General features: G+C 41.7%; 6 protein-coding genes and 2 pseudogenes across 9 annotated transcripts; 1 reads left to right on the forward strand and 7 right to left on the reverse strand.

Moving 5' to 3' along the window:
- On the reverse strand, positions 1-999 carry LOC311018632 (STING ER exit protein). Its single transcript, XM_084017668.1, has one exon. It carries the CDS (start codon positions 856-858, stop codon positions 181-183), a length of 678 nt encoding a protein of 225 aa, XP_083873794.1. The 5' UTR covers positions 859-999; the 3' UTR covers positions 1-180.
- A 909-nt stretch (positions 1000-1908) lies between these two features.
- On the reverse strand, positions 1909-2591 carry LOC311018668 (metallothionein B). The gene is made up of 3 exons (XM_084017685.1): positions 2508-2591; positions 2348-2413; positions 1909-2136 (listed from the first exon to the last, which is right to left on the reverse strand). Exons 1-3 carry the CDS (start codon positions 2530-2532, stop codon positions 2045-2047), a joined length of 183 nt encoding a protein of 60 aa, XP_083873811.1. The 5' UTR covers positions 2533-2591; the 3' UTR covers positions 1909-2044.
- Positions 2592-4148: 1557 nt separating this feature from the next.
- On the reverse strand, positions 4149-5578 carry LOC311018666 (STING ER exit protein pseudogene; annotated as a pseudogene). The gene has a single exon. The product of its transcript is annotated as an STING ER exit protein pseudogene (transcript).
- Positions 5579-7608: 2030 nt separating this feature from the next.
- On the reverse strand, positions 7609-8532 carry LOC311018674 (metallothionein B). Its single transcript, XM_084017691.1, has 3 exons — positions 8196-8532; positions 8036-8101; positions 7609-7813 (listed from the first exon to the last, which is right to left on the reverse strand). Exons 1-3 carry the CDS (start codon positions 8218-8220, stop codon positions 7722-7724), a joined length of 183 nt encoding a protein of 60 aa, XP_083873817.1. The 5' UTR covers positions 8221-8532; the 3' UTR covers positions 7609-7721.
- Positions 8533-9628: 1096 nt separating this feature from the next.
- Positions 9629-23190, reverse strand: LOC311018665 (STING ER exit protein pseudogene; annotated as a pseudogene). 2 transcript variants are annotated; one of them, XR_014599299.1, is made up of 2 exons: positions 22155-23190; positions 9629-9712 (listed from the first exon to the last, which is right to left on the reverse strand). The product of XR_014599299.1 is annotated as an STING ER exit protein pseudogene (transcript). The 2 variants fall into 2 exon arrangements; XR_014599300.1 differs by lacking the exon at positions 9629-9712 and adding an exon at positions 17782-17869.
- On the reverse strand, positions 11244-11782 carry LOC311018676 (metallothionein B; the record flags this gene model as incomplete). Its single annotated transcript, XM_084017693.1, has 3 exons — positions 11244-11387; positions 11598-11663; positions 11758-11782. 3 exons carry the CDS (start codon positions 11780-11782, stop codon positions 11296-11298), a joined length of 183 nt encoding a protein of 60 aa, XP_083873819.1. The 3' UTR covers positions 11244-11295.
- On the forward strand, positions 16159-16800 carry LOC311018670 (metallothionein B). The gene is made up of 3 exons (XM_084017687.1): positions 16159-16245; positions 16344-16409; positions 16622-16800. The coding sequence occupies exons 1-3, from the start codon at positions 16221-16223 to the stop codon at positions 16711-16713; spliced, it is 183 nt and encodes a 60-aa protein (XP_083873813.1). The 5' UTR covers positions 16159-16220; the 3' UTR covers positions 16714-16800.
- A 975-nt stretch (positions 23191-24165) lies between the features above and the next one.
- On the reverse strand, positions 24166-24818 carry LOC311018669 (metallothionein B). Its single transcript, XM_084017686.1, has 3 exons — positions 24735-24818; positions 24570-24635; positions 24166-24345 (listed from the first exon to the last, which is right to left on the reverse strand). Exons 1-3 carry the CDS (start codon positions 24757-24759, stop codon positions 24254-24256), a joined length of 183 nt encoding a protein of 60 aa, XP_083873812.1. The 5' UTR covers positions 24760-24818; the 3' UTR covers positions 24166-24253.
- Between the last annotated feature and the right edge of the window lie 1142 nt (positions 24819-25960).

Here is a 25960-nt window from a genome sequence, read left to right on the forward strand (position 1 = left end):
TTTGGTCTTTTATTTTTTGTAGAAAACATTATAAACTAATAATAAAAAGACAAAACAACCTCAGCCCAAGACCATCATCTTAATATGTCCAAATATTGTCCCCTGTATGTACAGACAGAAAACACATGGATCCACTGTGGATGAGGATGTGTCACAAGTGTGTCCCACATTGAGCCTCCTCTACTTGAACTGGTTATCAATGAGGGTGCCCTTCATCTTCGCCTTCTTCGCCTCCAGCTCGGCCAGCTCCTGCAGCCTCCTCTTGCTCATGCCCTTCCTCTCCAGCTGCTTCTCAATCACTTTGGCGTTCTGGGCGTACGAGTCCGCCACCTCCCTGGCCTCGATCTCCTCCTCCTCCTCGTCGATGGTGGAGACAGTGACGGAGCTGAACTTCCCCATGTCTTTGGTCCGCTTGGTCATCATCACGCGGACCTTCTTGGGAGCCTCCGGCGGCTTCTGACTGTACACGCTGGTGTTGCCGAAGCCCTGCCCGAACTTGACGACGGCTCCGTCCACGACGAAGGTGGCCGTGTTGTTCTTCGCCTGGTGCTGGTAGAAAAGCAGCAGGCCGCACTTGCCGCACTTCTTGCGGTGCTGCCTCTCGATGCCCTCGGCCCGCTTGAGGTACGCGCTCTCGTCCTGCTCCACGTTGCAGAACTTGTGAGCGTGTTTGCCCCCGTCGATCACCCGGGCTCGGTCCCGGGGCCTCATCGGCAGCTTCTCCAGCTGGCAGTCCAGCACCAGAACCATCTGGCCGCACAGGCAGTAGTAGACGTGAAGCGGCTTCTCCCCGTCGTCGTACTCCTCTCGGTCTCTGGTGTCCGAACACACGACGCTCCTAGACACGACCTTCGGCATCTTTAGTCGCTTAAATGTGTTATAATTCTATTACCGTCGGATTAAACGTTGTTATTGAAACGACATGGCGACGAAACACTAGCTAAAATGCTACCCCGCACACAAATACGACAACGCACTTCCGGGGTCCGTCGCTGTTACTGTTCCGAAACCAGCGACTCAGTTTCGTTCCGCGTGATCACAGACGTTCCGCGTAGTCTTCTTCTTCTTCTTCTGTTTTACGGCAGTTTGCATCCTTTAAGTTGCATCACTGCCTCCTTCTGGTCTCATCCGTTACCTACTTCTCTACCCCTTTACAGGCTTGTAGTTAGTCCAGTGTCTTTCAGAAAATTAGCAAATGTCTTCCTTCCGCTGTGAGCCCACTATAAAGCACATATTTGACCCTGTTTTCCACTTGTCCCAGCTTCCGTAACCCAGTTAACACTTCCATGTAGTCCCAAGGGAAAATAAACACATCCAGCTGCAGTCACTCACGTGAAGATGGGTTTCTCCCCTGAAATCATCACAACCTCGTATGATTGCACGAGATAAATGTAATGGGTCACAATCTGAATATAACCAGTAATGTAGCCCATTTATATTTTATGTCAGCAAAAATTAAATTGTTTTGGGTTTATATTCTACTTCAAGCATACGACTTGAACCAGAAGCCCAACCTAAACTTGGCTGTGACATGCTGCTTTAACAAATGCACATTTTCTGACAAACTCTCCAAGTTTAGGCAATAGGTGTACAGACTCGTTATGCTTAGGACTCACTCAATTTGATGTTAAATGTAGGTCGGTAGCCTACGAGGCTTTGTTAGCACTCCTGCACCACAATATTAAAACGTGATATCCCCAGTTTCCCCTTCCTTGATATTTAATATCAAGACTGGACACTGCAGCCTTGGCACATGAACTTAAGCCATGTGTGCAGTGACCTTGGTCAGATGTCTGTATACAACATCGGAGCCACAATGCCTCAGCTACTTTTCTACAGAGGCTTGAAACCCTATACACATGCAGAGACTGCTTTCACCCAAACCAAGACAGCACAGCCACGTTAAGGAAATGCATTTATTTAAACATTGAAGACAATAACAAAAAAAAACATGCTCTTGACATGAGCAACTGCAATAAGTAAGACATGAGCCAAAAGCAGATCAGACAGGCTCCATCATAGAGGGCTGATGTTAAGCGGCTCCTCACTGACAGCAGCTGGTGTCACACGTCTTCCCTTTGCACACGCAGCCAGAGGCGCATTTCGTGCAGCCGGATGGGCAGCATGGGCAGCAGCCTGCAAGAGGAACAGATTAGTGGCCAAAAATTCAAGGACGTGACATTGTATGTTCTAGGAGGCAACAAAAATGGCGAACTCGAACGTAGGCTATGCCACCACGTTGCAGCTCGTTAAGCACCTGGGCTGTTTTTCTACATTTCATATAAATGTTCAGATACAGACTAGAAACAAAAATAAACAAGTGACGGATTTTAAAATAATGACTTACTCTTCTTGCACGTGGTGCATGAGCAGTTTGTGCAAGAGCAGGATCCTCCGCAGTTGCATGTTCCACCTGTAAAAAAACACAAAACAAAATCAAGAAACATCAGCTTGAAGTTATTTAACAAAAAAAGACACGACCAAATGTTTTCAAAAAGAATACTCACTCTTGGAGCAATCACAAGGGTCCATGTTTCCTCTTCAAAGGTGATGTCGCTTGGCGTTCAGGTGCTGAGTATCTGGTCTCTAACGAGTCAGTGTTGTGAATCAGAGAGGATGGCGAGGCTCTTTTATAGCGTGCTGGGGACAACAGCGCCGGGTGCAAACTGCGCCTGTCACGCGCATCATGCAGGCACGTACGAGATGGTTACAAATGGGTTTGTGCACACGCTTCCACACACACCCGGAACGAGAGCAGAAGTTACCCACCTCATCTCCATACTGAAAGATCATTATGTAGGCAATTTGGCAGAGTGTGGGACCCGCACGGACCTTCACCATGTCGTGTTTAGGTTGCCTGTATGGTGACACTAACCTGCTTCTCTCACTAGGACATCAACATACTCGCTTTCTACTGTGTGGTGATGAGAGAGTAAAATAGACTGTTTTTAACGTGGATACATTACTAATTGCGGTGTGCACAGATTGATGGGTCGTGCGCTCCGTTTGCACACGGTCAACATAACATGAGGTAATGTGGGGAGAATGATTTAAACGGCTATCAATTTACTAAAACAAGGCAATTTCAACCCAATAGTAGATGACGAGCCCTTTTATTCTGAAGGTCAATTTCATTTCCGGAAACCCTCTGTCTCTTCATGATATGTTTAGTTATATTGTGTCGATGTAAAGGAAATGTCACGGTGACACAGTTGTATACTCCCCCGCGTTGCCCCGGTGTTTTCGGGTGTGTGCACACGGTACTACAAACAACACTTTCCACACATTGTTGTGGTCCTCGCGCTCCCTCCCGCCGCCAAGTCTGCGCTCTGCACCCGGCCGCTTCACAGCGCGCGTGAGCAAACCAAAGTAAACAGGCTATTGAAAACGTTGCCTTCAGGTACGGCGCGCTGTGGGAAATATCTACTTTACGAGTTGACTTATGTGATAAGTTACTCCATGGGGCAAATACAGAGTTATAAACCGGCAAAGAGCTCCGCGGGGTTACTATCGATACGCGATATATAAATGTGATGATTAAAACGAACATGCTAGTTTCTGACGCAGAAGTTAGCAGCCTGGACTATGGTGGTGCTTCTCTTTTAAACCTAAAGAGATAATCAGCATACTCACATTGCATTATATATGGGACTTATTTTTTTGAGGGTGCCAATATGTTTATATGTTTGTTACTCTTAGTTACACATTTCCACAGATTGTTTAACTTCGATTTTCTCGGATGTAGGAGCGTTGGTTAGGAGCCTGAACGCAGCACTGTCCCCTTTTTTGCGCTCGCCACCGTCCTGCTGCTTTGTGTTTTTCCACATAGCTGCGTGCATAATGAGCCAAGTCATTATGTGACATTACGTCAACCACTGTTCAACATTTTCTTTTTAGAAACATCAATTGATAGAATAACACAGTTAATCACAGTCCACGTGACATTACAATAAAAAATTACAAGAAATGTTTTGTTTTTTTTGGACTTTATTGAGAAAGTTCATTTACAATATAAACACAAACACACACACACACACACACACACACACACACACACACACACACACACATATATATTGATGTAGGGCGTATTAAAGAAGATAAACAGATAGTATTTTTCTTTAAAAGGTTGTCCAGCCATCTAAAATGTTTGCCTTTAAAAATACATAGAATATTGTGATTCTGTATATATTGTCAATGTTTTTTGTTATGTTTCTCTCATTCTTTCACATCTAATTTGAAAGATCTCAGTTACCAAATTTGTCCCTTTAAAGTTGACTTTCTGAAAGCAAAAGTCTCTGAGGACTCGTCATATCACTGCTAATTTACTTCAAACTTTGCTTGTCCCTCAAGACAGGAAACCTGTACATCTGTAGCTTTTATCACACTTGATGAACGACTGCTTCCAGGCTTCAGTCTGCTGCTTACATGGCATGTGGACAAACTCCCAGAGCTACTTCATTATAAAACAGCATGCACAACTGTTTTCTTTGTTATATGACAGACAGCAGACACAGAAAGAAAGACTGTTGTTAGGAACCACTCCCCCCCCCCCATTCTATTTTGAGGCACTGGTGTTTTACATGATGCTACAGGATATTTAAATTGAACCAGGTCACTGTTAATAGTATTAGTTCCACCTAGGTTTGATCATTTACAGGGAAAAAAGCAGCAGCACATCTGAATCCACATTAAGGAAACACATTTATAGAAGTCAAGTACAAAATATATTGTGCGACATTTAGAAAATTAAAATAGGTTCACACAGGCTCCATCACAACGGTCCACGTTACAGAGAGCAGACAAGACCCACTGAAATCAACTGTGCTCAAATACCAGGAGGATTTACAGGGAAACACGTTTCTTTACTGTGCATATGAAAATAAACCCTTTGAATCTTGAATCTTTAGTAGGCCACCCTGCTGCAGCTTCCCTTAAAAGTATGTATGCATTCAACTGAGACATAGTACTGCATCACAACATTCCTTGAACTTTGCCCCTCGCTCATATAACTGCTGCACAGAGGATTGTAGGTCAGAACAGCCAGAAAAACATCCTGTCTTGCATAATACAAATTACAAACTGATGCAATAACAACCTGTAAACAGTTTGGTAATGTGAGTATTGGAACACACAGTATGTAGTATAAGTAGTAGTATCACAAGTATCAGTCGAACAAATACACATTAAAATAGACGCAGCTACGATGTTTCGGCATCGACCCATTCAAACGCGCTCTCGTCCTGCTCCACGTTGCAGAACTTGTGAGCGTGTTTGCCCCCGTCGATCACCCTGGCTCGGTCCCGGGGCCTCATCGGCAGCTTCTCCAGCTGGCAGTCCAGCACCAGAACCATCTGGCCGCACAGGCAGTAGTAGACGTGAAGCGGCTTCTCCCCGTCGTCGTACTCCTCTCGGTCTCTGGTGTCCGAACACACGACGCTCCTAGACACGACCTTCGGCATCTTTAGTCGCTTAAATGTGTAATAATTCTATTACCGTCGGATTAAACGTTGTTATTGAAACGACATGACGACGAAACACTAGCTAAAATGCTACCCCGCACACAAATACGACGACGCACTTCCGGGGTCCGTCGCTGTTACTGTTCCGAAACAAGCGTGAGTTAAGTTCCGCGTGATCACAGACGTTCTTCTTCTTTGGCGTTTAATGGCATTCTGCATCCTTAATGTTTACTTCTTTACATTACTTCTTTCTTATTTAAGGAAGCCCTAAACGGCCATGCATACATATATTTTATTTCCTCCGTTTTCTCGTGATAACGAGATAATTTTACTCCGTTTTCTCGTGATAACGAGATAATTTTACTCCGTTTTCTCGTGATAACGAGATAATTTCTCTCCGTTTTCCCGTGATAACGAGATCATTTCTCTCCGTTTTCCAGTGATAACGAGATCATTTTGAAGTTCGGTAAAGTTGGAAAGATATTCACAGAGTCGAACTTCCGGGATCAATACATCAGAAGTGAAACGTTTTTCAAACACAAATGATGCCTCTGTCTCACCGTAATATCATAGACTACGAGCTAGAAGCACCAAAACCCCGATTTTTTACATAAATAAGCCGTCCTGCGAGCTGAACGGAGAACATTGATCTCCATGCGCAACCGGCAGCCGGGCGAGTGCGCAGGCACCGTCTGCAAATTGCAAGACAATAAATAACTCCACAGTTATACAGTAGGCCTACAGAGACTCCAAAACCACTACACACATCAAGGGTCTCTTTATGGTCAGTTCGAATCTGTGAATATCTTTCCAACTTTACCGAATTTGAAATCTCGCCTATCACGTTTCATTTGTTATCTCGTTATCACAGGAAAACAGAAGAAATTTATCTCGTTATCACGAGAAAACGGATGAAAATTATCTCGTTATCACGAGAAAACGGATGAAATAAAATGTATGTTTGCATGGCCGTTTAGGGCTTCCGTACTTATTGCCTCTTTTATTATATTCTTTTAATTAGACCAGTTGAGATAAGAAATCTCATAATGATTCTTCCCCCTTCCTTAGATTTTCCACATTCTACTAGACTCTTGAAGTTATTTCCCCCTTTTTCCAACCTTTCGCAACCCTGTATTCATCATTTCCCTCTCTCTTTCATACCTAGGGAAAGCTACAAGTACATGCTCCACTGTCTCCCTCTCCCCACAGCTACACTGACCCATTGGGTGTTTTCCTATTATATTAAATGTAGATCACAAACGTTCCGCGTAGTCTTCTTTGTTTTACGGCAGTTTGCATCCTATAAGTTGCATCACTGCCTTCTTCTGGTCTCATCCGTTACCTACTTCTCTACCCCTTTACAGGCTTGTAGTTAGTCCAGTGTCTTTCAGAAAATTAAATAGCAAATTTCTTCCTTCCACAGTGAGCCCACTAAATCTAAATCTTAGACCCTGTTTTCCACTTGTCCCAGCTTCTGTAACCCAGTAAACACTTCCATGTAGTCCCAAGGGGAAAATCAACATCCAGCTGCAGTCACACAGATGAAGATGGGTTTCTCCCCCGAAATGTATCACAACCTCATATCAGAAATCTAATGGGTCACAAGTCTGAATATAACCGGTTTAAATGTAAGCCATTTATATTGTATTTTTTAGTCAGCAAAAGTTAAGTTTTGGGGTTATGTACTTTTACTTCAAGCATTCAGCTTGAACCAGAAGCCCAACCTAAACTTGGCTGTGACAACATGGAATAGCGGTGCTGCTTTGACTACTTGTTCAAACCATTTGACAGAAAAGCCCTGGAGGAGGCCCCATGTGGTAATGGCTCACTCAATTTGATACAAAATGTAGGTTAGTAGCATACAAGTCTTGTTAGCACTCCTGCACCACAATATTAAACAGTTATATCCCTAGTGTCCCCCCCTCCCTTGTTATTGAATATCAGGACTGAACACTGCAGTCTTGGCACATGAACTTAAGCCATGTAGTGACCTTGGTCAGATGTCTGTATACAACATTGGAGCCACAATGCCTCAGCTACTTTGCTACAGAGGCTTGAAACCCTATACACATGTAGAGACTGCTTTCATCCAAACCAAGACAGCACAGCCACGTTAAGGAAAATACATTTATTTCAACATTGAAGACAATTATAAATTACAAAAACACGTGCTCTTGACATGAGCAACTGCAATAAGTAAGACAAGTCAAAAGCAGATCAGACAGGCTCCATCATAGAGGGCTGATGTTAAGCGGCTCCTCACTGACAGCAGCTGGTGTCACACGTCTTCCCTTTGCACACGCAGCCAGAGGCGCATTTCGTGCAGCCGGATGGGCAGCATGGGCAGCAGCCTGCAAGAGGAACAGATTAGTGGCCAAAAATTCAAGGACGTGACATTGTATGTTCTAGGAGGCAACAAAAACGGCGAACTCGAACTCATGCCACCACGTTGCAGCTCGTTAATCCAATTAAAAAAAAAGGCACCTGGGCTGTTTTTCTACATTTCGTATAGATTTCAGATACAGACTAGGAACAGAAATAAACAAGTGACAGATTTTAAAATAATGACTCACTCTTCTTGCACGTGGTGCATGAGCAGTTTGTGCAAGAGCAGGATCCTCCGCAGTTGCATGTTCCACCTGTAAAAAACAACAAAATCAAGACAGATTAGCTTGATGACAAAGTTATTTAACAAAAAAGACACGACCAAACGTTTTCAAAAAGAATACTCACTCTTGGAGCAATCACAAGGGTCCATGTTTCCTCTTCAAAGGTGATGTCGCTTGGCGTTCAGGTGCTGAGTATCTGGTCTCTAACGAGTCAGTGTTGTGAATCAGAGAGGATGGCGAGGCTCTTTTATAGCGTGCTGGGGACAACAGCGCCGGGTGCAAACTGCGCCTGTCACGCGCATCATGCAGGCACGTACGAGATGATTACAAATGGGTTTGTGCACACGCTTCCACACACATCCGGGAATGAGAGCAGAAGTTAGGCAATTTGGCAGAGTGTGGGACCCGCACGGACCTTCACCATGTCGTGTTTAGGTTGCCTGTATGGTGACACTAAGTGGGACCTGCGTCTCTCACTAGGACATTATAATACTCGCTTTCTACTGTGTGGTGATGAGAGAGTAAAATAGCCTGTTTTTAACGTGGATACATTACTAATTGCGGTGTGCACAGATTGATGGGTCGTGCGCTCCGTTTGCACACGGCCAACATAACATTTGAGGTAATGTGGGGAGAATGATTTAAACGGTTATTGATTTACTAAAACAAGGCAATTCCAATAATATATGACGAGCTCTTTTATTCTGAAGGTCAATTTCATTTCCGGAAACCCTCTGTCTCTTCATGATATGTTTAGTTATATCGTGTCGATGTAAAGGAAATGCTAATGTCACGGTGACAAACGACAGTTGTATTCTCCCCCGCGTTTCCCCGGTGTTTTCGGGTCTGTGCACACGGTGCTAAAAACACCACTTTCCACACATTGTTGCGGTCCTCGCGCTCCCTCCCGCCGCCCAGTCTGCGCTCTGCACCCGGCCGCTTCACAGCGCGCGTGAGCAAACCAAAGTAAACAGGCTATTGAAAACGTTGCCTTCAGGTACGGCGCGCTGTGGGAAATATCTACTTTACGAGTTGACTTATGTGATAAGTTACTCCATGTTTTAAACCCTTTAGAGATAATCAGCATACTCACATTGCATTTTATATGCGACTTATTATTTTGAGGGTGCCAATATGTTTATATGTTTGTAACTCTTAGTGACACATTTTCAGACATTGTTTAACTTCGATGTTCTCGGATGTAGGAGCGTTTGTTAGGAGCCTGAACGCAGCACTGTCCCCTTTTTTGCGCTCGCCACCGTCCTGCTGCTTTGTGTTTTTCCACATAGCTGCGTGCATAATGAGCCAAGTCATTATGTGACATTACCTGAACCACTGTTCAACATATTTTTTAGAAACATCAATTGATAGAATAACACAGTTAATCACAGTCCACGTGACATTACAAGAAAAAATTACAAGAAATGTTTTTTTTTTTACTTTATTGAGAAAGTTCATTTACAATATAAACATGTCTCCTGGTTTGTTACAGTGTTTACAGTTCCCGGTGAGGTGCTCACAGATTTTATGTAATGACACAAAAACAAGTTCACTTCGGTTCAGTTCAGTTTTTATTTGTCATTGTTAGTAACAATGAAATGCAGTTGGAGCAAAGACAGAGTTTTCAAGTGTCCCATGTTACTTTATACAGATCACCCCATAGAAAACACCAAATAAGTGCCATATAGTCAATACAAAGTGCTGAGTGCAATGAATAGTTATGCATAATGATGTAGGGCTTGTTAAGGATACGGGGAGGGGGGTACCATAATGCAATGATGCAAGACCCAGTTCACCATTTATTGTGGCTTGAGAATGTTATCTACAATTGTGGGGTGTCATTTTATTGCCTGATTGGAATATCTTCCAGGCTCTTGCCTAACCAGAAGGTCATTGTCAAGGACTCTATTACTAGTACTCTACACATTCCTGTTGAAACGGCTTCAATAAGCAAAACAAAAGGAAATGGTTGATGAATAAACCAGGTCTTTTATAGAGCCGAACCTGAACCTCTTATTTCATGTTATGTATTCTTTATGTAACATCGCACAATGAAATTACACAAAATTCTTGAACTGCCTTTAAATGTCATGTGCCAGTATGTGAAGCAGCAACTGCTTTAAATTGTATTAATGTGTGTGAATTATCACTAAACAATTTAAATATTAATGTAGAAGTTTACATATTTTGACTTAACGATTCCAATTAAGTTCTCTTAATTTTATATAGCACTAAATTACAAAACTATGTTTTTCTCTGGTCAAAATCTGTTTTATTTCAAATGTAATTAAGTGGTAAAACTTATTGCAAGATAAACAGTATTTTTCTTTAAAAGGTTGTCCAGCCATGTAAAATGTTTGCCTTTAAAAATACATTGAATATTGTGATTCTGTACATATGGTCAATGTTTTTTGTTATGTTTCTCATTCTTTCACATCTAATTTGAAAGGGGAAAACCCAACACATAATAAATCATGGCACGAAATAAATGTAATGGGTCACAAGTCTGAATAAAACCAGTTTAAATGTAAGCCATTTATATTATATTTTTAGTCAGCAAGTTAAGTTTTGGGGTTATGTACTTTTACTTCAAGCATTCAGCTTGAACCAGAAGCCCAACCTAAACTTGGCTGTGACAACATGGAATAGCTGTGCTGCTTTAACTACTTGTTCACATTCGACACAAATCTCTTCAGGTTTAGGCAATCGGTGTACGTACTTGTTACGCTTAGGACTCAAACCATGACAGAAAAGCCCTGGAGGAGGCCCCATGTGGTAATGGCTCACTCAATTTGATATAAAATGTAGGTTAGTAGCATACAAGTCTTTCGTTAGCACTCCTGCACCACAATATTAAAGTTATATCCCTAGTTTCCCCCCTCCCTTGATCATGATATCAGGACTGGACACTGCAGCCTTGGCACATGAACTTAAGCCATGTGTGCAGTGACCTTGGTCAGATGTCTGTATACAACATTGGAGCCACAATGCCTCAGATAATTTTCTACTGAGGCTTGAAACCCTTTACACATGCAGAGACTGCTTTCACCCAAACCAAGACAGCACAGCCACGTTAAGGAAAATACATTTATTTCAACATTGAAGACAATTATAAATTACAAAAAACACGTGCTCTGTAGACATTGGCAACTGCAATGTATAAGACATGAGCCAAAAGCAGACCGGACAGGCTCCATCATAGAGGGCTGATGTTAAGCGGCTCCTCACTGACAGCAGCTGGTGTCACACGTCTTCCCTTTGCACACGCAGCCAGAGGCGCATTTCGTGCAGCCGGATGGGCAGCATGGGCAGCAGCCTGCAAGAGGAACAGATTAGTGGCCAAAAATTCAAGGACGTGACATTGTATGTTCTAGGAGGCAACAAAAACGGCGAACTCATGCCACCAGTTGCAGCTCGTTAAGCCAATTTAAAAAAAAGGCACCTGGGCTGTTTTTTTACGTTTCATATTCAGATACAGACTAGGAACAGAAATAAACAATTGACGGATTTTAAAATAATGACTCACTCTTCTTGCACGTGGTGCATGAGCAGTTTGTGCAAGAGCAGGATCCTCCGCAGTTGCATGTTCCACCTGTAAAAAAACACAAAACAAAATCAAGAAACATCAGCTTGAAGTTATTTAAAAAAAAAAGACACGACCAAATGTTTTCAAAAAGAATACTCACTCTTGGAGCAATCACAAGGGTCCATGTTTCCTCTTCAAAGGTGATGTCGCTTGGCGTTCAGGTGCTGAGTATCTGGTCTCTAACGAGTCAGTGTTGTGAATCAGAGAGGATGGCGAGGCTCTTTTATAGCGTGCTGGGGACAACAGCGCCGGGTGCAAACTGCGCCTGTCACGCGCATCATGCAGGATGATTACAAATGGGTTTGTGCACACGCCTCCACACACATCCGGGAATGAGAGCAGAAGTTACCCACCTCGTCTCCATACTGAAAGACACTAAGTGTATGGAGTTAGATTTGTGTCTTTATCACATGCGAGAAAATAAATGATCTGAGAGAAAAAAAAATGTTTGAGAGAAAAAATTATCACACTGATAGCAAAAAAGCATTTGATGAGAGAAAAAAAAATATTTGAGAGAAAAAGTTTTCATACCAATAGCAAAAGATAATAATATTTGAGACTAAAAAAAGTTTTGAGGGAAAGTATTTTCTCATAGAATATAAAAAAATATACATTTTCAAAATTATTTCTGAGAAAAAAAAAATCTCTCTCAAAATATATTTTTTTTACTCTCCAATATAGATATTTTGCTATCAGTGTGATAATTTTTTCTCTCAACCATTTTTTTTTCTCTCAGATCATTTATTTTCTCGCATGTAATAAAGACACAAATCTAACTCCACAGAGGGACCTGCGTCTCCCACTCCGACATCAAAATACTCGCTTTCTACAATGTGGTGATGAGAGAGTAAATTATAGCCTGTTTTTAATGTGGATACATTACTAATTGCGGTGTGTACAGACTGATGGGTCATGCGCTCCGTTTGCACACGGCCAACATAACATTTGAGGTAATGTGGGGAGAATGATTTAAACTGTTATTCATTTACTAAAACAAGGCAATTCCAATAATATATTATGAGCCCTTTTATTCTGAAGGTCAATTTCATTTCCGGAAACCCTGTGTCTCTTCATGATATGTTTAGTTATATTGTGTCGATGTAAAGGAAATGCTAATGTCACGGTGACACACGACAGTTCTCCCCCGCGTTTCCCCGGTGTTTTCGGGTCTGTGCACACGGTACTACAAACAACACTTTCCACACATTGTTGTGGTCCTCGCGCTCCCTCCCACCGCCCAGTCTGCGCTCTGCACCCGGCCGCTTCACAGCGCGCGTGAGCAAACCAAAGTAAACAGGCTATTAAAACGTTGCCTTCAGGTACGGCGCGCTGTGGGAAATATCTACTTTACGAGTTGACTTATGTGATAAGTTACTCCATGGGGCAAATACAGAGTTATAAACCGGCAAAGAGCTCCACGGGGTTGCTATCAATACGCGATATATAAATGTGATGATTAAAACGAACATGCTAGTTTGTGACGCAGAAGTTAGCAGCCTGGACTATGGTGGTGCTTCTCTTTTAAACCCTAAAGAGATAATCAGCATACTCACATTGCATTATATATGGGACTTATTTTTTTGTGGGTGCAAATATTTTTCTTTCGTTACTCTTAGTGACACATTTCCACAGATGGTTTAACTTCCATGTTCTTGGATGTAGGAGCGTTTGTTAGGAGCCTGAACGCAGCACTGTCCCCTTTTCTGCGCTCGCCACCGTCCTGCTGCTTTGTGTTTTTCCACATAGCTGCGTGCATAATGAGCCAAGTCATTATGTGACATTACGTCAACCACTGTTCAACATATTTTTTAAAAACATCAATTGATAGAATAACACAGTTAATCACAGTCCACGTGACATTACAAGAAGAAATTACAAGAAATGTTTTTTTTTTACTTTATTGAGAAAGTTCATTTACAATATAAACATGTCTCCTGGTTTGTTACAGTGTTTACAGTTCCCAGTGAGGGGCTCGCAGATTTTATGTAATGACACAAAAACAAGTGCACTTCGGTTCAGTTCAGTTTTTATTTGTCATTGTTAGTAACAATGAAATGCAGTTGGAGCAAAGACAGAGTTTTCAAGTGTCCCACTGTTACTTTATACAGATCACCCCATAGAAAACACCAAATAAGTGCCATATAGTCAATACAAAGTGCTGAGTGCAATGAATAGTTATGCATAATGATGAAGGGCTATGGGGAGGGGGGTACCATAATGCAATGATGCAAGGTCCAGTTCACCATTTATTGTGGCTTGACAAAGTGATTTACAATTGTGATTTTATTGCCTGATTTGAATATCTTCCAGGCTCTTCTTGCCTAGGACCATTGTCAAGTTCTCTATTTACACATTCCTGTTGAAACGGCTTCAATAAGCAAAATAAAAGGAAATGGTTGATGAATAAACCAGGTGTTTTATAGAGCCGAGCCTGAACCTCTTATTTCATGTGTGTTATGTATTATTTATGTAACATAGAGCACAACGTATCACAACTACCCAAAACTGCCTTTAAATGTCATGTGCCAGTGTGTGAAGCAGCAACTGCTTGAATTGTATTAATGTGTAAATATTAATGTAGAAGAAGTTTATATGTTTTGACTTAAAGATTCCAATTGTTAAGTTCTCTTAATTCTATATAGCACCAAATTACAAAACTATATATGTTTTTCTCTGGTCAAAATCTGTTTTGTTATTTAAAATGTAATTAAGTGGTAAAACTTATTGCAAGATAAACAGATAGTATTTTTCTTTAAAAGGTTGTCCAAAAGCTACAAGCTACAATTACATGCTCCACTGTCTCCCTCTCCCCACAGCTACACTGACCCATTGGGTGTTTTCCTATTATATTAAATGTAGATCACAAATGTTTCGCGTAGTCTTCTTCTTTGTTTCACGGCAGTTTGCATTGCATCACTGCCTTCTTGCTATGTGGAAAAACACAAAGCAGCAGGACGGTGGCGAGCGCAAAAAAAGGGGACAGTGCTGCGTTCAGGCTCCTAACAAACGCTCCTACATCCGAGAACATCGAAGTTAAACAATCTGTGGAAATGTGTCACTAAGAGTTACAAACATATAAACATATTGGCACCCTCAAAAAAATAAGTCCCATATATAATGCAATGTGAGTATGCTGATTATCTCTAAAGGGTTTAAAAGAGAAGCACCACCATAGTCCAGGCTGCTAACTTCTGCGTCACAAACTAGCATGTTCGTTTTAATCATCACATTTATATATCTTGTATTGATAGCAACCCCGTGGAGCTCTTTGTCTGTTTATAACTCTGTATTTGCCCCATGGAGTAACTTATCACATAAGTCAACTCGTAAAGTAGATATTTCCCACAGCGCGCCGTACCTGAAGGCAACGTTTTAATAGCCTGTTTACTTTGGTTTGCTCACGCGCGCTGTGAAGCGGCCGGGTGCAGAGCGCAGACTGGGCGGCGGGAGGGAGCGCGAGGACCACAACAATGTGTGGAAAGTGTTGTTTGTAGTACCGTGTGCACAGACCCGAAAACACCGGGGCAACGCGGGGAGAATACAACTGTCGTGTGTCACCGTGACATTAGCATTTCATTTACATCGACACAATATAACTAAACATATCATGAAGAGACACAGGGTTTCCGGAAATGAAATGGACCTTCAGAATGAAAGGGCTCGTCATATACTATTGGAATTGCCTTGTTTTAGTAAATGAATAACCGTTTAAATCATTCTCCCCACATTACCTCAAATGTTATGTTGGCCGTGTGCAAACGGAGCGCACGACCCATCACTCTGTGCACACCGCAATTAGTAATGTATCCACGTAAAAAAAAAAACAGGCTATAATTTACTCTCTCATCACCACACAGTAGAAAGCGAGTATTTTGATGTCCGAGTGGGAGACGCAGGTCCCACTTATGGAGTTAGATTTGTGTCTTTATTACATGCGAGAAAATAAATGATCTGAGAGAAAAAAAAATGTTTGAGAGAAAAAATTATCACACTGATAGCAAAATATCTATATTGGAGAGTTAAAAAAATATATTTTGAGAGAGATTTTTATTTTCTCAGAAATAATTTTGAAAATTTATATTTTTTTATATTCTATGAGAAAATACTTTCTCTCAAAACTTTTTTTAGTCTCAAATATTATTATCTTTTGCTATTGGTATGAAAACTTTTTCTCTCAAATATTTTTTTTTCTTTCATCAAATGCTTTTTTGCTATCAGTGTGATAATTGTTTCTCTCAAACATTTTTTCTTCTCTCAGATCATTTATTTTCTCGCATGTAATAAAGACACAAATCTAACTCCATACACCTTAGTGTCTTTCAGTATGGAGATGAGGTGGGTAACTTCTGCTCTCATTCCCGGATGTGTGTGGAGGCGTGTGCACAAACCCATTTGTAATCATCCTGCATGATGCGCGTGACAGACGCAGTTTGCACCCGGCGCTGTTGTCCCCAGCACGCTATAAAAGAGCCTCGCCATCCTCTCTGATTCACAACACTGACTCGTTAGAGACCAGATACTCAGCACCTGAACGCCAAGCGACATCACCTTTGAAGAGGAAACATGGACCCTTGTGATTGCTCCAAGAGTGAGTATTCTTTTTGAAAACGTTTGGTCGTGTCTTTTTTGTTAAATAACTTTGTCATCAAGCTGATGTTTCTTGATTTTGTTTTGTGTTTTTTACAGGTGGAACATGCAACTGCGGAGGATCCTGCTCTTGCACAAACTGCTCATGCACCACGTGCAAGAAGAGTAAGTCATTATTTTAAAATCCGTCACTTGTTTATTTTTGTTTCTAGTCTGTATCTGAATATGAAACGTAAAAAAACAGCCCAGGTGCCTTTTTTTTTAAATTGGCTTAACGAGCTGCAACGTGGTGGCATAAGTTTGCCGTTTTTGTTGCCTCCTAGAACATACAATGTCACGTCCTTGAATTTTTGGCCACTAATCTGTTCCTCTTGCAGGCTGCTGCCCATGCTGCCCATCCGGCTGCACGAAATGCGCCTCTGGCTGCGTGTGCAAAGGGAAGACGTGTGACACCAGCTGCTGTCAGTGAGGAGCCGCTTAACATCAGCCCTCTATGATGGAGCCTGTCTGATCTGCTTTTGACTCGTGTCTTACTTATTGCAGTTGCCAATGTCTACAGAGCACGTGTTTTTTGTAATTTATAATTGTCTTCAATGTTGAAATAAATGTATTTTCCTTAACGTGGCTGTGCTGTCTTGGTTTGGGTGAAAGCAGTCGCTGCATGTGTATAGGGTTTCAAGCCTCTGTAGCAATGTAGCTGAGGCATTGTGGCTCCAATGTTGTATACAGAGATCTGACCAAGGTCACTGCACACATGGCTTAAGTTCATGTGCCAAGGCTGCAGTGTCCAGTCCTGATATCAATATCAAGGAAGGGCGAAAAGGGACAAAACTTTAATATTGTGGTGCAGGAGTGCTAACAAAAGACTTGTAGTCTACCAACCTACCATTTAATATCAAATTTGAGTGAGCCATTACCACATGGGGCCTCCTCCAGGGCTTTTCTGTCATGGTTTGAGTCTTAAGCGTAACAAGTACGTACACCGATTGCCTAAACCTGAAGAGATTTGTGTCAGAAAATGTGAACAAGTAAAGGAGCACAGCTATTCCATGTTGTCACAGTCAAGTTTAGGTTGGGCTTCTGGTTCAAGCTGAATGCTTGACGTAAAAGTACATAACCCCAAAAAAATGAGACGTGCATAATGAGCCAAGTCATTATGTGACATTACCTGAACCACTGTTAAACACATTTTTTAAAAATATCAATTGATAGAATAAAACAGTTAATCACAGTCCACGTGACATTGCAAGAAAAAATTACAAGAATTTTTTTTTTTTTTACTTTATTGAGAAAGTTCATTTACAAAATAAATATATATATATATATAAAACTTAATAATGTCACTGTGTAACTTCCCCACGTTTCCTGACAATGTTAAGTCATGATGTTTTGCCTTTCTTAAAAATAGTATTTATTTATTTATTACATGGGCTACAATGATGTGGAACATGTTCAACTGTCTCTGGTTTGTTACAGTGTTTACAGTTCCCAGTGAGGTGCTCATAGATTTTATGTAATGACACAAAAACAAGTTTACTTCGGTTCAGTTCTGTTTTTATTTGTCATTGTTAGTAACAATGAAATGCAGTTGGAGCAAAGACAGAGTTTTCAAGTCTCCCATGTTACTTTATACAGATCACCCCATAGAAAACACCAAATAAGTGCCATATAGTCAATACAAAGTGCTGAGTGCAATGAATAGTTATGCATAATGATGTAGGGCTTGTTAAGGATACGGGGAGGGGGGTACCATAATGCAATGATGCAAGACCCAGTTCACCATTTATTGTGGCTTGAGAATGTTATCTACAATTGTGGGGTGTCATTTTATTGCCTGATTGGAATATCTTCCAGGCTCTTGCCTAACCAGAAGGTCATTGTCAAGGACTCTATTACTAGTACTCTACACATTCCTGTTGAAACGGCTTAAATAAGCAAAACAAAAGGAAATGGTTGATGAATAAACCAGGTGTTTTATAGAGCCGAGCCTGATCCTCTTATTTCATGTTATGTATTCTTTATGTAACATCGCACAATGCAATTACACAAAATTGTTGAACTGCCTTTAAATGTCATGTGCCAGTATGTGAAGCAGCAACTGCTTTGAATTGTAATTATCACTAATAAATTTAAATATTAATGTAGAAGTTTACATATTTTGACTTAAAGATTCCAATTAAGTTCTCTTAATTCTATATAGCACTAAATTACAAAACTATGTTTTTCTCTGGTCAAAATCTGTTTTATTTAAAATGTAATTAAGTGGTAAAACTTATTGCAAGATAAACAGTATTTTTCTTCAAAAGGTTGTCCAGCCATCTAAAATGTTTGCCTTTAAAAATACATAGAATATTGTGATTCTGTACATATGGTCAATGTTTTTTGTTATGTTTCTCATTCTTTCACATCTAATTTGAAAGGGGAAAGGGGAAAACCCAACACATAATAAATCATGGCACAAAATAAATGTAATGGGTCACAAGTCTGAATAAAACCAGTTTAAATGTAAGCCATTTATATTATATTTTTAGTCAGCAAGTTAAGTTTTAGGGTTATGTACTTTTACGTCAAGCATTCAGCTTGAACCAGAAGCCCAACCTAAACTTGGCTGTGACAACATGGAATAGCTGTGCTGCTTTACTTGTTCACATTTACAGAAAAGCCCTGGAGGAGGCCCCATGTGGTAATGGCTCACTCAAGTTGATATAAAACGTAGGTTAGTAGCATACAAGTCTTTTGTTAGCACTCCTGCACCACAACATTAATCAGTTATATCCCTAGTTTCCCCCCCTCCCTTGATCATGATATCAGGATTGGACACTGCAGCCTTGGCACATGAACTTAAGCCATGTAGTGACCTTGGTCAGATGTCTGTATACAACATTGGAGCCACAATGCCTCAGCTAATTTTCTACAGAGGCTTGAAACCCTATACACATGCAGAGACTGCTTTCACCCAAACCAAGACAGCACAGCCACGTTAAGGAAAATACATTTATTTCAACATTGAAGACAATTATAAATTACAAAAAAACGTGCTCGACATGAGCAACTGCAATGTATAAGACATGAGTCAAAAGCAGATCAGACAGGCTCCATCATAGAGGGCTGATGTTAAGCGGCTCCTCACTGACAGCAGCTGGTGTCACACGTCTTCCCTTTGCACACGCAGCCAGAGGCGCATTTCGTGCAGCCGGATGGGCAGCATGGGCAGCAGCCTGCAAGAGGAACAGATTAGTGGCCAAAAATTAAAGGACGAGACATTGTATGTTCTAGGAGGCAACAAAAGCGGCAAACTCGAACTCATGCCACCAGTTGCAGCTCGTTAGGCCAATTTAAAAAAAAAAAGGCACCTGGGCTGTTTTTCTACGTTTAATATAGATTTCAGATACAGACTAGGAACAGAAATAAACAAGTGACGGATTTTAAAATAATGACTCACTCTTCTTGCACGTGGTGCATGAGCAGTTTGTGCAAGAGCAGGATCCTCCGCAGTTGCATGTTCCACCTGTAAAAAACACAAAATCAGGAAACATCAGCTTGATGACAAAGTAGTTTAATAAAAAAAGACACGACCAAACGTTTTCAAAAAGAATACTCACTCTTGGAGCAATCACAAGGGTCCATGTTTCCTCTTCAAAGGTGATGTCGCTTGGCGTTCAGGTGCTGAGTATCTGGTCTCTAACGAGTCAGTGTTGTGAATCAGAGAGGATGGCGAGGCTCTTTTATAGCGTGCTGGGGACAACAGCGCCGGGTGCAAACTGCGCCTGTCACGCGCATCATGCAGGATGATTACAAATGGGTTTGTGCACACGCCTCCACACACATCCGGGAATGAGAGCAGAAGTTAGGCAATTTGGCAGAGTGTGGGACCCGCACGGACCTTCACCATGTCGTGTTTAGGTTGCCTGTATGGTGACACTAACCTGCTTCTCTCACTAGGACATTATAATACTCGCTTTCTACTGTGTGGTGATGAGAGAGTAAAATAGCCTGTTTTTAACGTGGATACATTACGAATTGCGGTGTGCACAGATTGATGGGTCGTGCGCTCCGTTTGCACACGGCCAACATAACATGTGAGGTAATGTGGGGAGAATGATTTAAAGGGTTATTCATTTACTAAAACAAGGCAATTTTAACCCAATAGTATATGACGAGCCCTTTTATTCTGAAGGTCAGTTTCATTTCCGGAAACCCTCTGCCTCTTCATGATATGTTTAGTTATATTGTGTCGATGTAAAAGAAATGCTAATGTCACGGTGACACACGACAGTTCTCCCCCGCGTCTCCCCGGTGTTTTCGGGTCTGTGCACACGGTACTACAAACAACACTTTCCACACATTGTTGTGGTCCTCGCGCTCCCTCCCGCCGCCCAGTCTGCGCTCTGCACCCGGCCGCTTCACAGCGCGCGTGAGCAAACCAAAGTAAACAGACTATTAAAACGTTGCCTTCAGGTGCGGCGCGCTGTGGGAAATATCTACTTTACGAGTTGACTTATGTGATAAGTTACTCCATGGGGCAAATACAGAGTTATAAACCGGCAAAGAGCTCCGCGGGGTTGCTATCGATACGCGATATATAAATGTGATGATTAAAACGAACATGCTAGTTTGTGACGCAGAAGTTAGCAGCCTGGACTATGCTGGTGCTTCTCTTTTAAACCCTAAAGAGATAATCAGCATACTCACATTATCATTATATATGCGACTTATTTTTTTGAGGGTGCCAATATGTTTATATGTTTGTTACTCTTAGTGACATATTTCCACAGATTGTTTAACTTCGATGTTCTCGGATGTAGGAGCGTTTGTTAGGAGCCTGAACGCAGCACTGTCCCCCTTTTTTGCGCTCGCCACCGTCCTGCTGCTTTGTGTTTTTCCACATAGCTGCGTGCATAATGAGCCAAGTCATTATGTGACATTACGTCAACCACTGTTCAACATTTTCTTTTTAGAAACATCAATTGATAGAATAAAACAGTTAATCACAGTCCACGTGACATTACAAGAAGAAAATACAAGAAATTTTGTTTTTTTTGGACTTTATTGAGAAAGTTCATTTACAATATAAACACACACACACACACACACACACACACACACACACACACACACATATATATATTGATGTAGGGCGTATTAAAGAAGATAAACAGATAGTATTTTTCTTTAAAAGGTTGTCCAGCCATCTAAAATGTTTGCCTTTAAAAATACATAGAATATTGTGATTCTGTACATATTGTCAATGTTTTTTTGTTATGTTTCTCTCATTCTTTCACATCTAATTTGAAAGATCTCAGTTACCAAATTTGTCCCTTTAAAGTTGACTTTCTGAAAGCAAAAGTCTCTGAGGACTCGTCATATCACTGCTAATTTACTTCAAACTTTGCTTGTCCCTCAAGACAGGAAACCTGTACATCTGTAGCTTTTATCACACTTGATGAACGACTGCTTCCAGGCTTCAGTCTGCTGCTTACATGGCATGTGGACAAACTCCCAGAGCTACTTCATTATAAAACAGCATGCACAACTGTTTTCTTTGTTATATGACAGACAGCAGACACAGAAAGAAAGACTGTTGTTAGGAACCACTCCCCCCCCCCCATTCTATTTTGAGGCACTGGTGTTTTACATGATGCTACAGGATATTTAAATTGAACCAGGTCACTGTTAATAGTATTAGTTCCACCTAGGTTTTATTATTTACAGGGAAAAAGCAGCAGCACATCTGAATCCACATTAAGGAAACACATTTATAGAAGTCAAGTACAAAATATATTGTTCGACATTTAGAAAATTAAAATAGGTTCACACAGGCTCCATCACAACGGTCCACGTTACAGAGAGCAGACAAGACCCACTGAAATCAACTGTGCTCAAATACCAGGAGGATTTACAGGGAAACACGTTTCTTTACTGTGCATATGAAAATAAACCCTTTGAATCTTGACGCTTCAGTAGGCCACCCTGCTGCAGCTTCCCTTAAAAGTATGTATGCATTCAACTGAGACATAGTACTCTGTCACAACATTCCTTGAACTTTGCCCCTCGCTCATATAACTGCTGCACAGAGGATTGTAGGTCAGAATAGCCAGAAAAACATCCTGTCTTGCATAATACAAATTACAACCTGATGCAATAACAACATGGAAACAGTTTGGTAATATGAGTATTGGAACACACAGTATGTAGTATAAGTAGTAGTATCACAAGTATCAGTCGAACATATACACATTAAAATAGACGCAGCTACGATGTTTCGGCATCGACCCATTCAAACGCGCTCTCGTCCTGCTCCACGTTGCAGAACTTGTGAGCGTGTTTGCCCCCGTCGATCACCCGGGATCGGTCCCGGGGCCTCATCGGCAGCTTCTCCAGCTGGCAGTCCAGCACCAGAACCGTCTGGCCGCACAGGCAGTAGTAGACGTGAAGCGGCTTCTCCCCGTCGTCGTACTCCTCTCGGTCTCTGGTGTCCGAACACACGACGCTCATAGACACGACCTTCGGCATCTTTAGTCGCTTAAATGTGTAATAATTATATTACCGTCGGATTAAAGGTTGTTATTGAAACGACATGGCGACGAAACACTAGCTAAAATGCTACCCCGCACACAAATACGACGACGCACTTCCGGGGTCCGTCGCTGTTACTGTTCCGAAACCAGCGACTCAGTTTCGTTCCGCGTGATCACAGACGTTCTTCTTCTTTGGCGTTTAATGGCATTCTGCATCCTTAATGTTTACTTCTTTACTTTACTTCTTTTTTATTGCCTCTTTTGTTATATTATTTTAATTAGACCAGTTGAGATAAGAAATATCATAATGATTCTTCCCCCTTCCTTAGATTTTCCACATTCTACTACACTCTTGAAGTTATTTCCCCCTTTTTCCAACCTTTCGCAACCCTGTATTCATCATTTCCCTCTCTCTTTCATACCTAGGACAAGCTACAATTACATGCTCCACTGTCTCCCTCTCCCCACAGCTACACTGACCCGTTGGGTGTTTTCCTATTATATTAAATGTAGATCACAAACGTTCTGCGTAGTCTTCTTTGTTTTACGGCAGTTTGCATCCTATAAGTTGCATCACTGCCTTCTTCTTGTCTCATCCGTTACCTACTTCTCTACCCCTTTACAGGCTTGTAGTTAGTCCAGTATCTTTCAGAAAATTAAATAGAAAATGTCTTCCTTCCACAGTGAGCCCACTAAATCTAAATCTTTGACCCTGTTTTCCACTTGTCCCAGCTTCTGTAACCCAGTAAACACTTCCATGTAGTCCCAAGGGGAAAATCAACATCCAGCTGCAGTCACTCACGTTAAGATGGGTTTCTCCCCCGAAATTAATCACAACCTCATTTCAGAAATCTAATGGGTCACAAGTCTGAATATAACCGGTTTAAATGTAAGCCATTTATATTGTATTTTTAGTCAGCAAGTTAAGTTTTGGGGTTATGTACTTTTACTTCAAGCATTCAGCTTGAACCAGAAGCCCAACCTAAACTTGGCTGTGACAACATGGAATAGCGGTGCTGCTTTAACTACTTGTTCAAACCATTTGACAGAAAAGCCCTGGAGGAGGCCCCATGTGGTAATGGTTCAATTAGATATAAAATGTAGGTAAGTAGCATACAGGTCTTGTTAGCACTCCTGCACCACAATATTAAACAGTTATATCCCCAGTTTCCCCCTCCCTTGATATTGAATATCAGGACTGGACACTGCAGCCTTGGCACATGAACTTAAGCCATGTAGTAACATTGGAGCCACAATGCCTCAGCTACTTTGCTACAGAGGCTTGAAACCCTATACACATGCAGAGACTGCTTTCACCCAAACCAAGACAGCACAGCCACGTTAAGGAAAATACATTTATTTCAACATTGAAGACAATTATAAATTACAAAAAAACATGCGCTGAAGACATTGGCAACTGCAATAAGTAAGACATGAGCCAAAAGCAGATCAGACAGGCTCCATCATAGAGGGCTGATGTTAAGCGGCTCCTCACTGACAGCAGCTGGTGTCACACGTCTTCCCTTTGCACACGCAGCCAGAGGCGCATTTCGTGCAGCCGGATGGGCAGCATGGGCAGCAGCCTGCAAGAGGAACAGATTAGTGGCCAAGAATTCAAGGACGTGACATTGTATGTTCTAGGAGGCAACAAAAATGGCAAACTTATGCCACCACGTTGCAGCTCGTTAAGCCAATTTTTTTTTTTTTTAAAAGGCACCTGGGCTGTTTTTCTACATTTCATATAAATGTTCAGATACAGACTAGAAACAAAAATAAATAAGTGACGGATTTTAAAATAATGACTTACTCTTCTTGCACGTGGTGCATGAGCAGTTTGTGCAAGAGCAGGATCCTCCGCAGTTGCATGTTCCACCTGTAAAAAACAACAAAATCAAGAAACATCAGCTTGATGACAAAGTAGTTCAACAAAAAAAAAAAGACACGACCAAACATTTTCAAAAAGAATACTCACTCTTGGAGCAATCACAAGGGTCCATGTTTCCTCTTCAAAGGTGATGTCGCTTGGCGTTCAGGTGCTGAGTATCTGGTCTCTAACGAGTCAGTGTTGTGAATCAGAGAGGATGGCGAGGCTCTTTTATAGCGTGCTGGGGACAACAGCGCCGGGTGCAAACTGCGCCTGTCACGCGCATCATGCAGGCACGTACGAGATGATTACAAATGGGTTTGTGCACACGCTTCCACACACACCCGGGAGTGAGAGCAGAAGTTAGGCAATTTGGCAGAGTGTGGGACCCGCACGGAGCTTCACCAATTCGTGTTTAGGTTGCCTGTATGGTGACACTAAGTGGGACCTGCGTCTCTCACTAGGACATTATAATACTCGCTTTCTACTGTGTGGTGATGAGAGAGTAAAATAGCCTGTTTTTAACGTGGATACATTACTAATTGCGGTGTGCACAGATTGATGGGTCGTGCGCTCCGTTTGCACACGGTCAACATAACATTTGAGGTAATGTGGGGAGAATGATTTAAACGGTTATTCATTTACTAAAACAAGGCAATTTTAACCCAATAGTATATGACGAGCCCTTTTATTCTGAAGGTCAATTTCATTTCCGGAAACCCTCTGTCTCTTCATGATATGTTTAGTTATATTGTGTCGATGTAAAAGACATGCTAATGTCACGGTGACACACGACAGTTCTCCCCCGCGTCCCCCCGGTGTTTTCGGGTCTGTGCACACGGTACTACAAACAACACTTTCCACACATTGTTGTGGTCCTCGCGCTCCCTCCCGCCGCCCAGTCTGCGCTCTGCACCCGGCCGCTTCACAGCGCGCGTGAGCAAACCAAAGTAAACAGACTATTAAAACGTTGCCTTCAGGTGCGGCGCGCTGTGGGAAATATCTACTTTACGAGTTGACTTATGTGATAAGTTACTCCATGGGGCAAATACAGAGTTATAAACCGGCAAAGAGCTCCGCGGGGTTGCTATCGATACGCGATATATAAATGTGATGATTAAAACGAACATGCTAGTTTGTGACTCAGAAGTTAGCAGCCTGGACTATGGTGGTGCTTTTTTCTTTTAAACCCTAAAGAGATAATCAGCATACTCACATTGCATTATATATGGGACTTATTTTTTTGAGGATGCCAATATGTTTATATGTTCGTTACTCTTAGTGACACATTTCCACAGATTGTTTAACTTCGATGTTCTCGGATGTAGGAGCGT

Source organism: Eutrigla gurnardus (genome assembly GCF_963514095.1).
Source record: "Eutrigla gurnardus genome assembly, chromosome: 9".
Classification (NCBI taxonomy): Eukaryota; Metazoa; Chordata; class Actinopteri; order Perciformes; family Triglidae; genus Eutrigla; species Eutrigla gurnardus.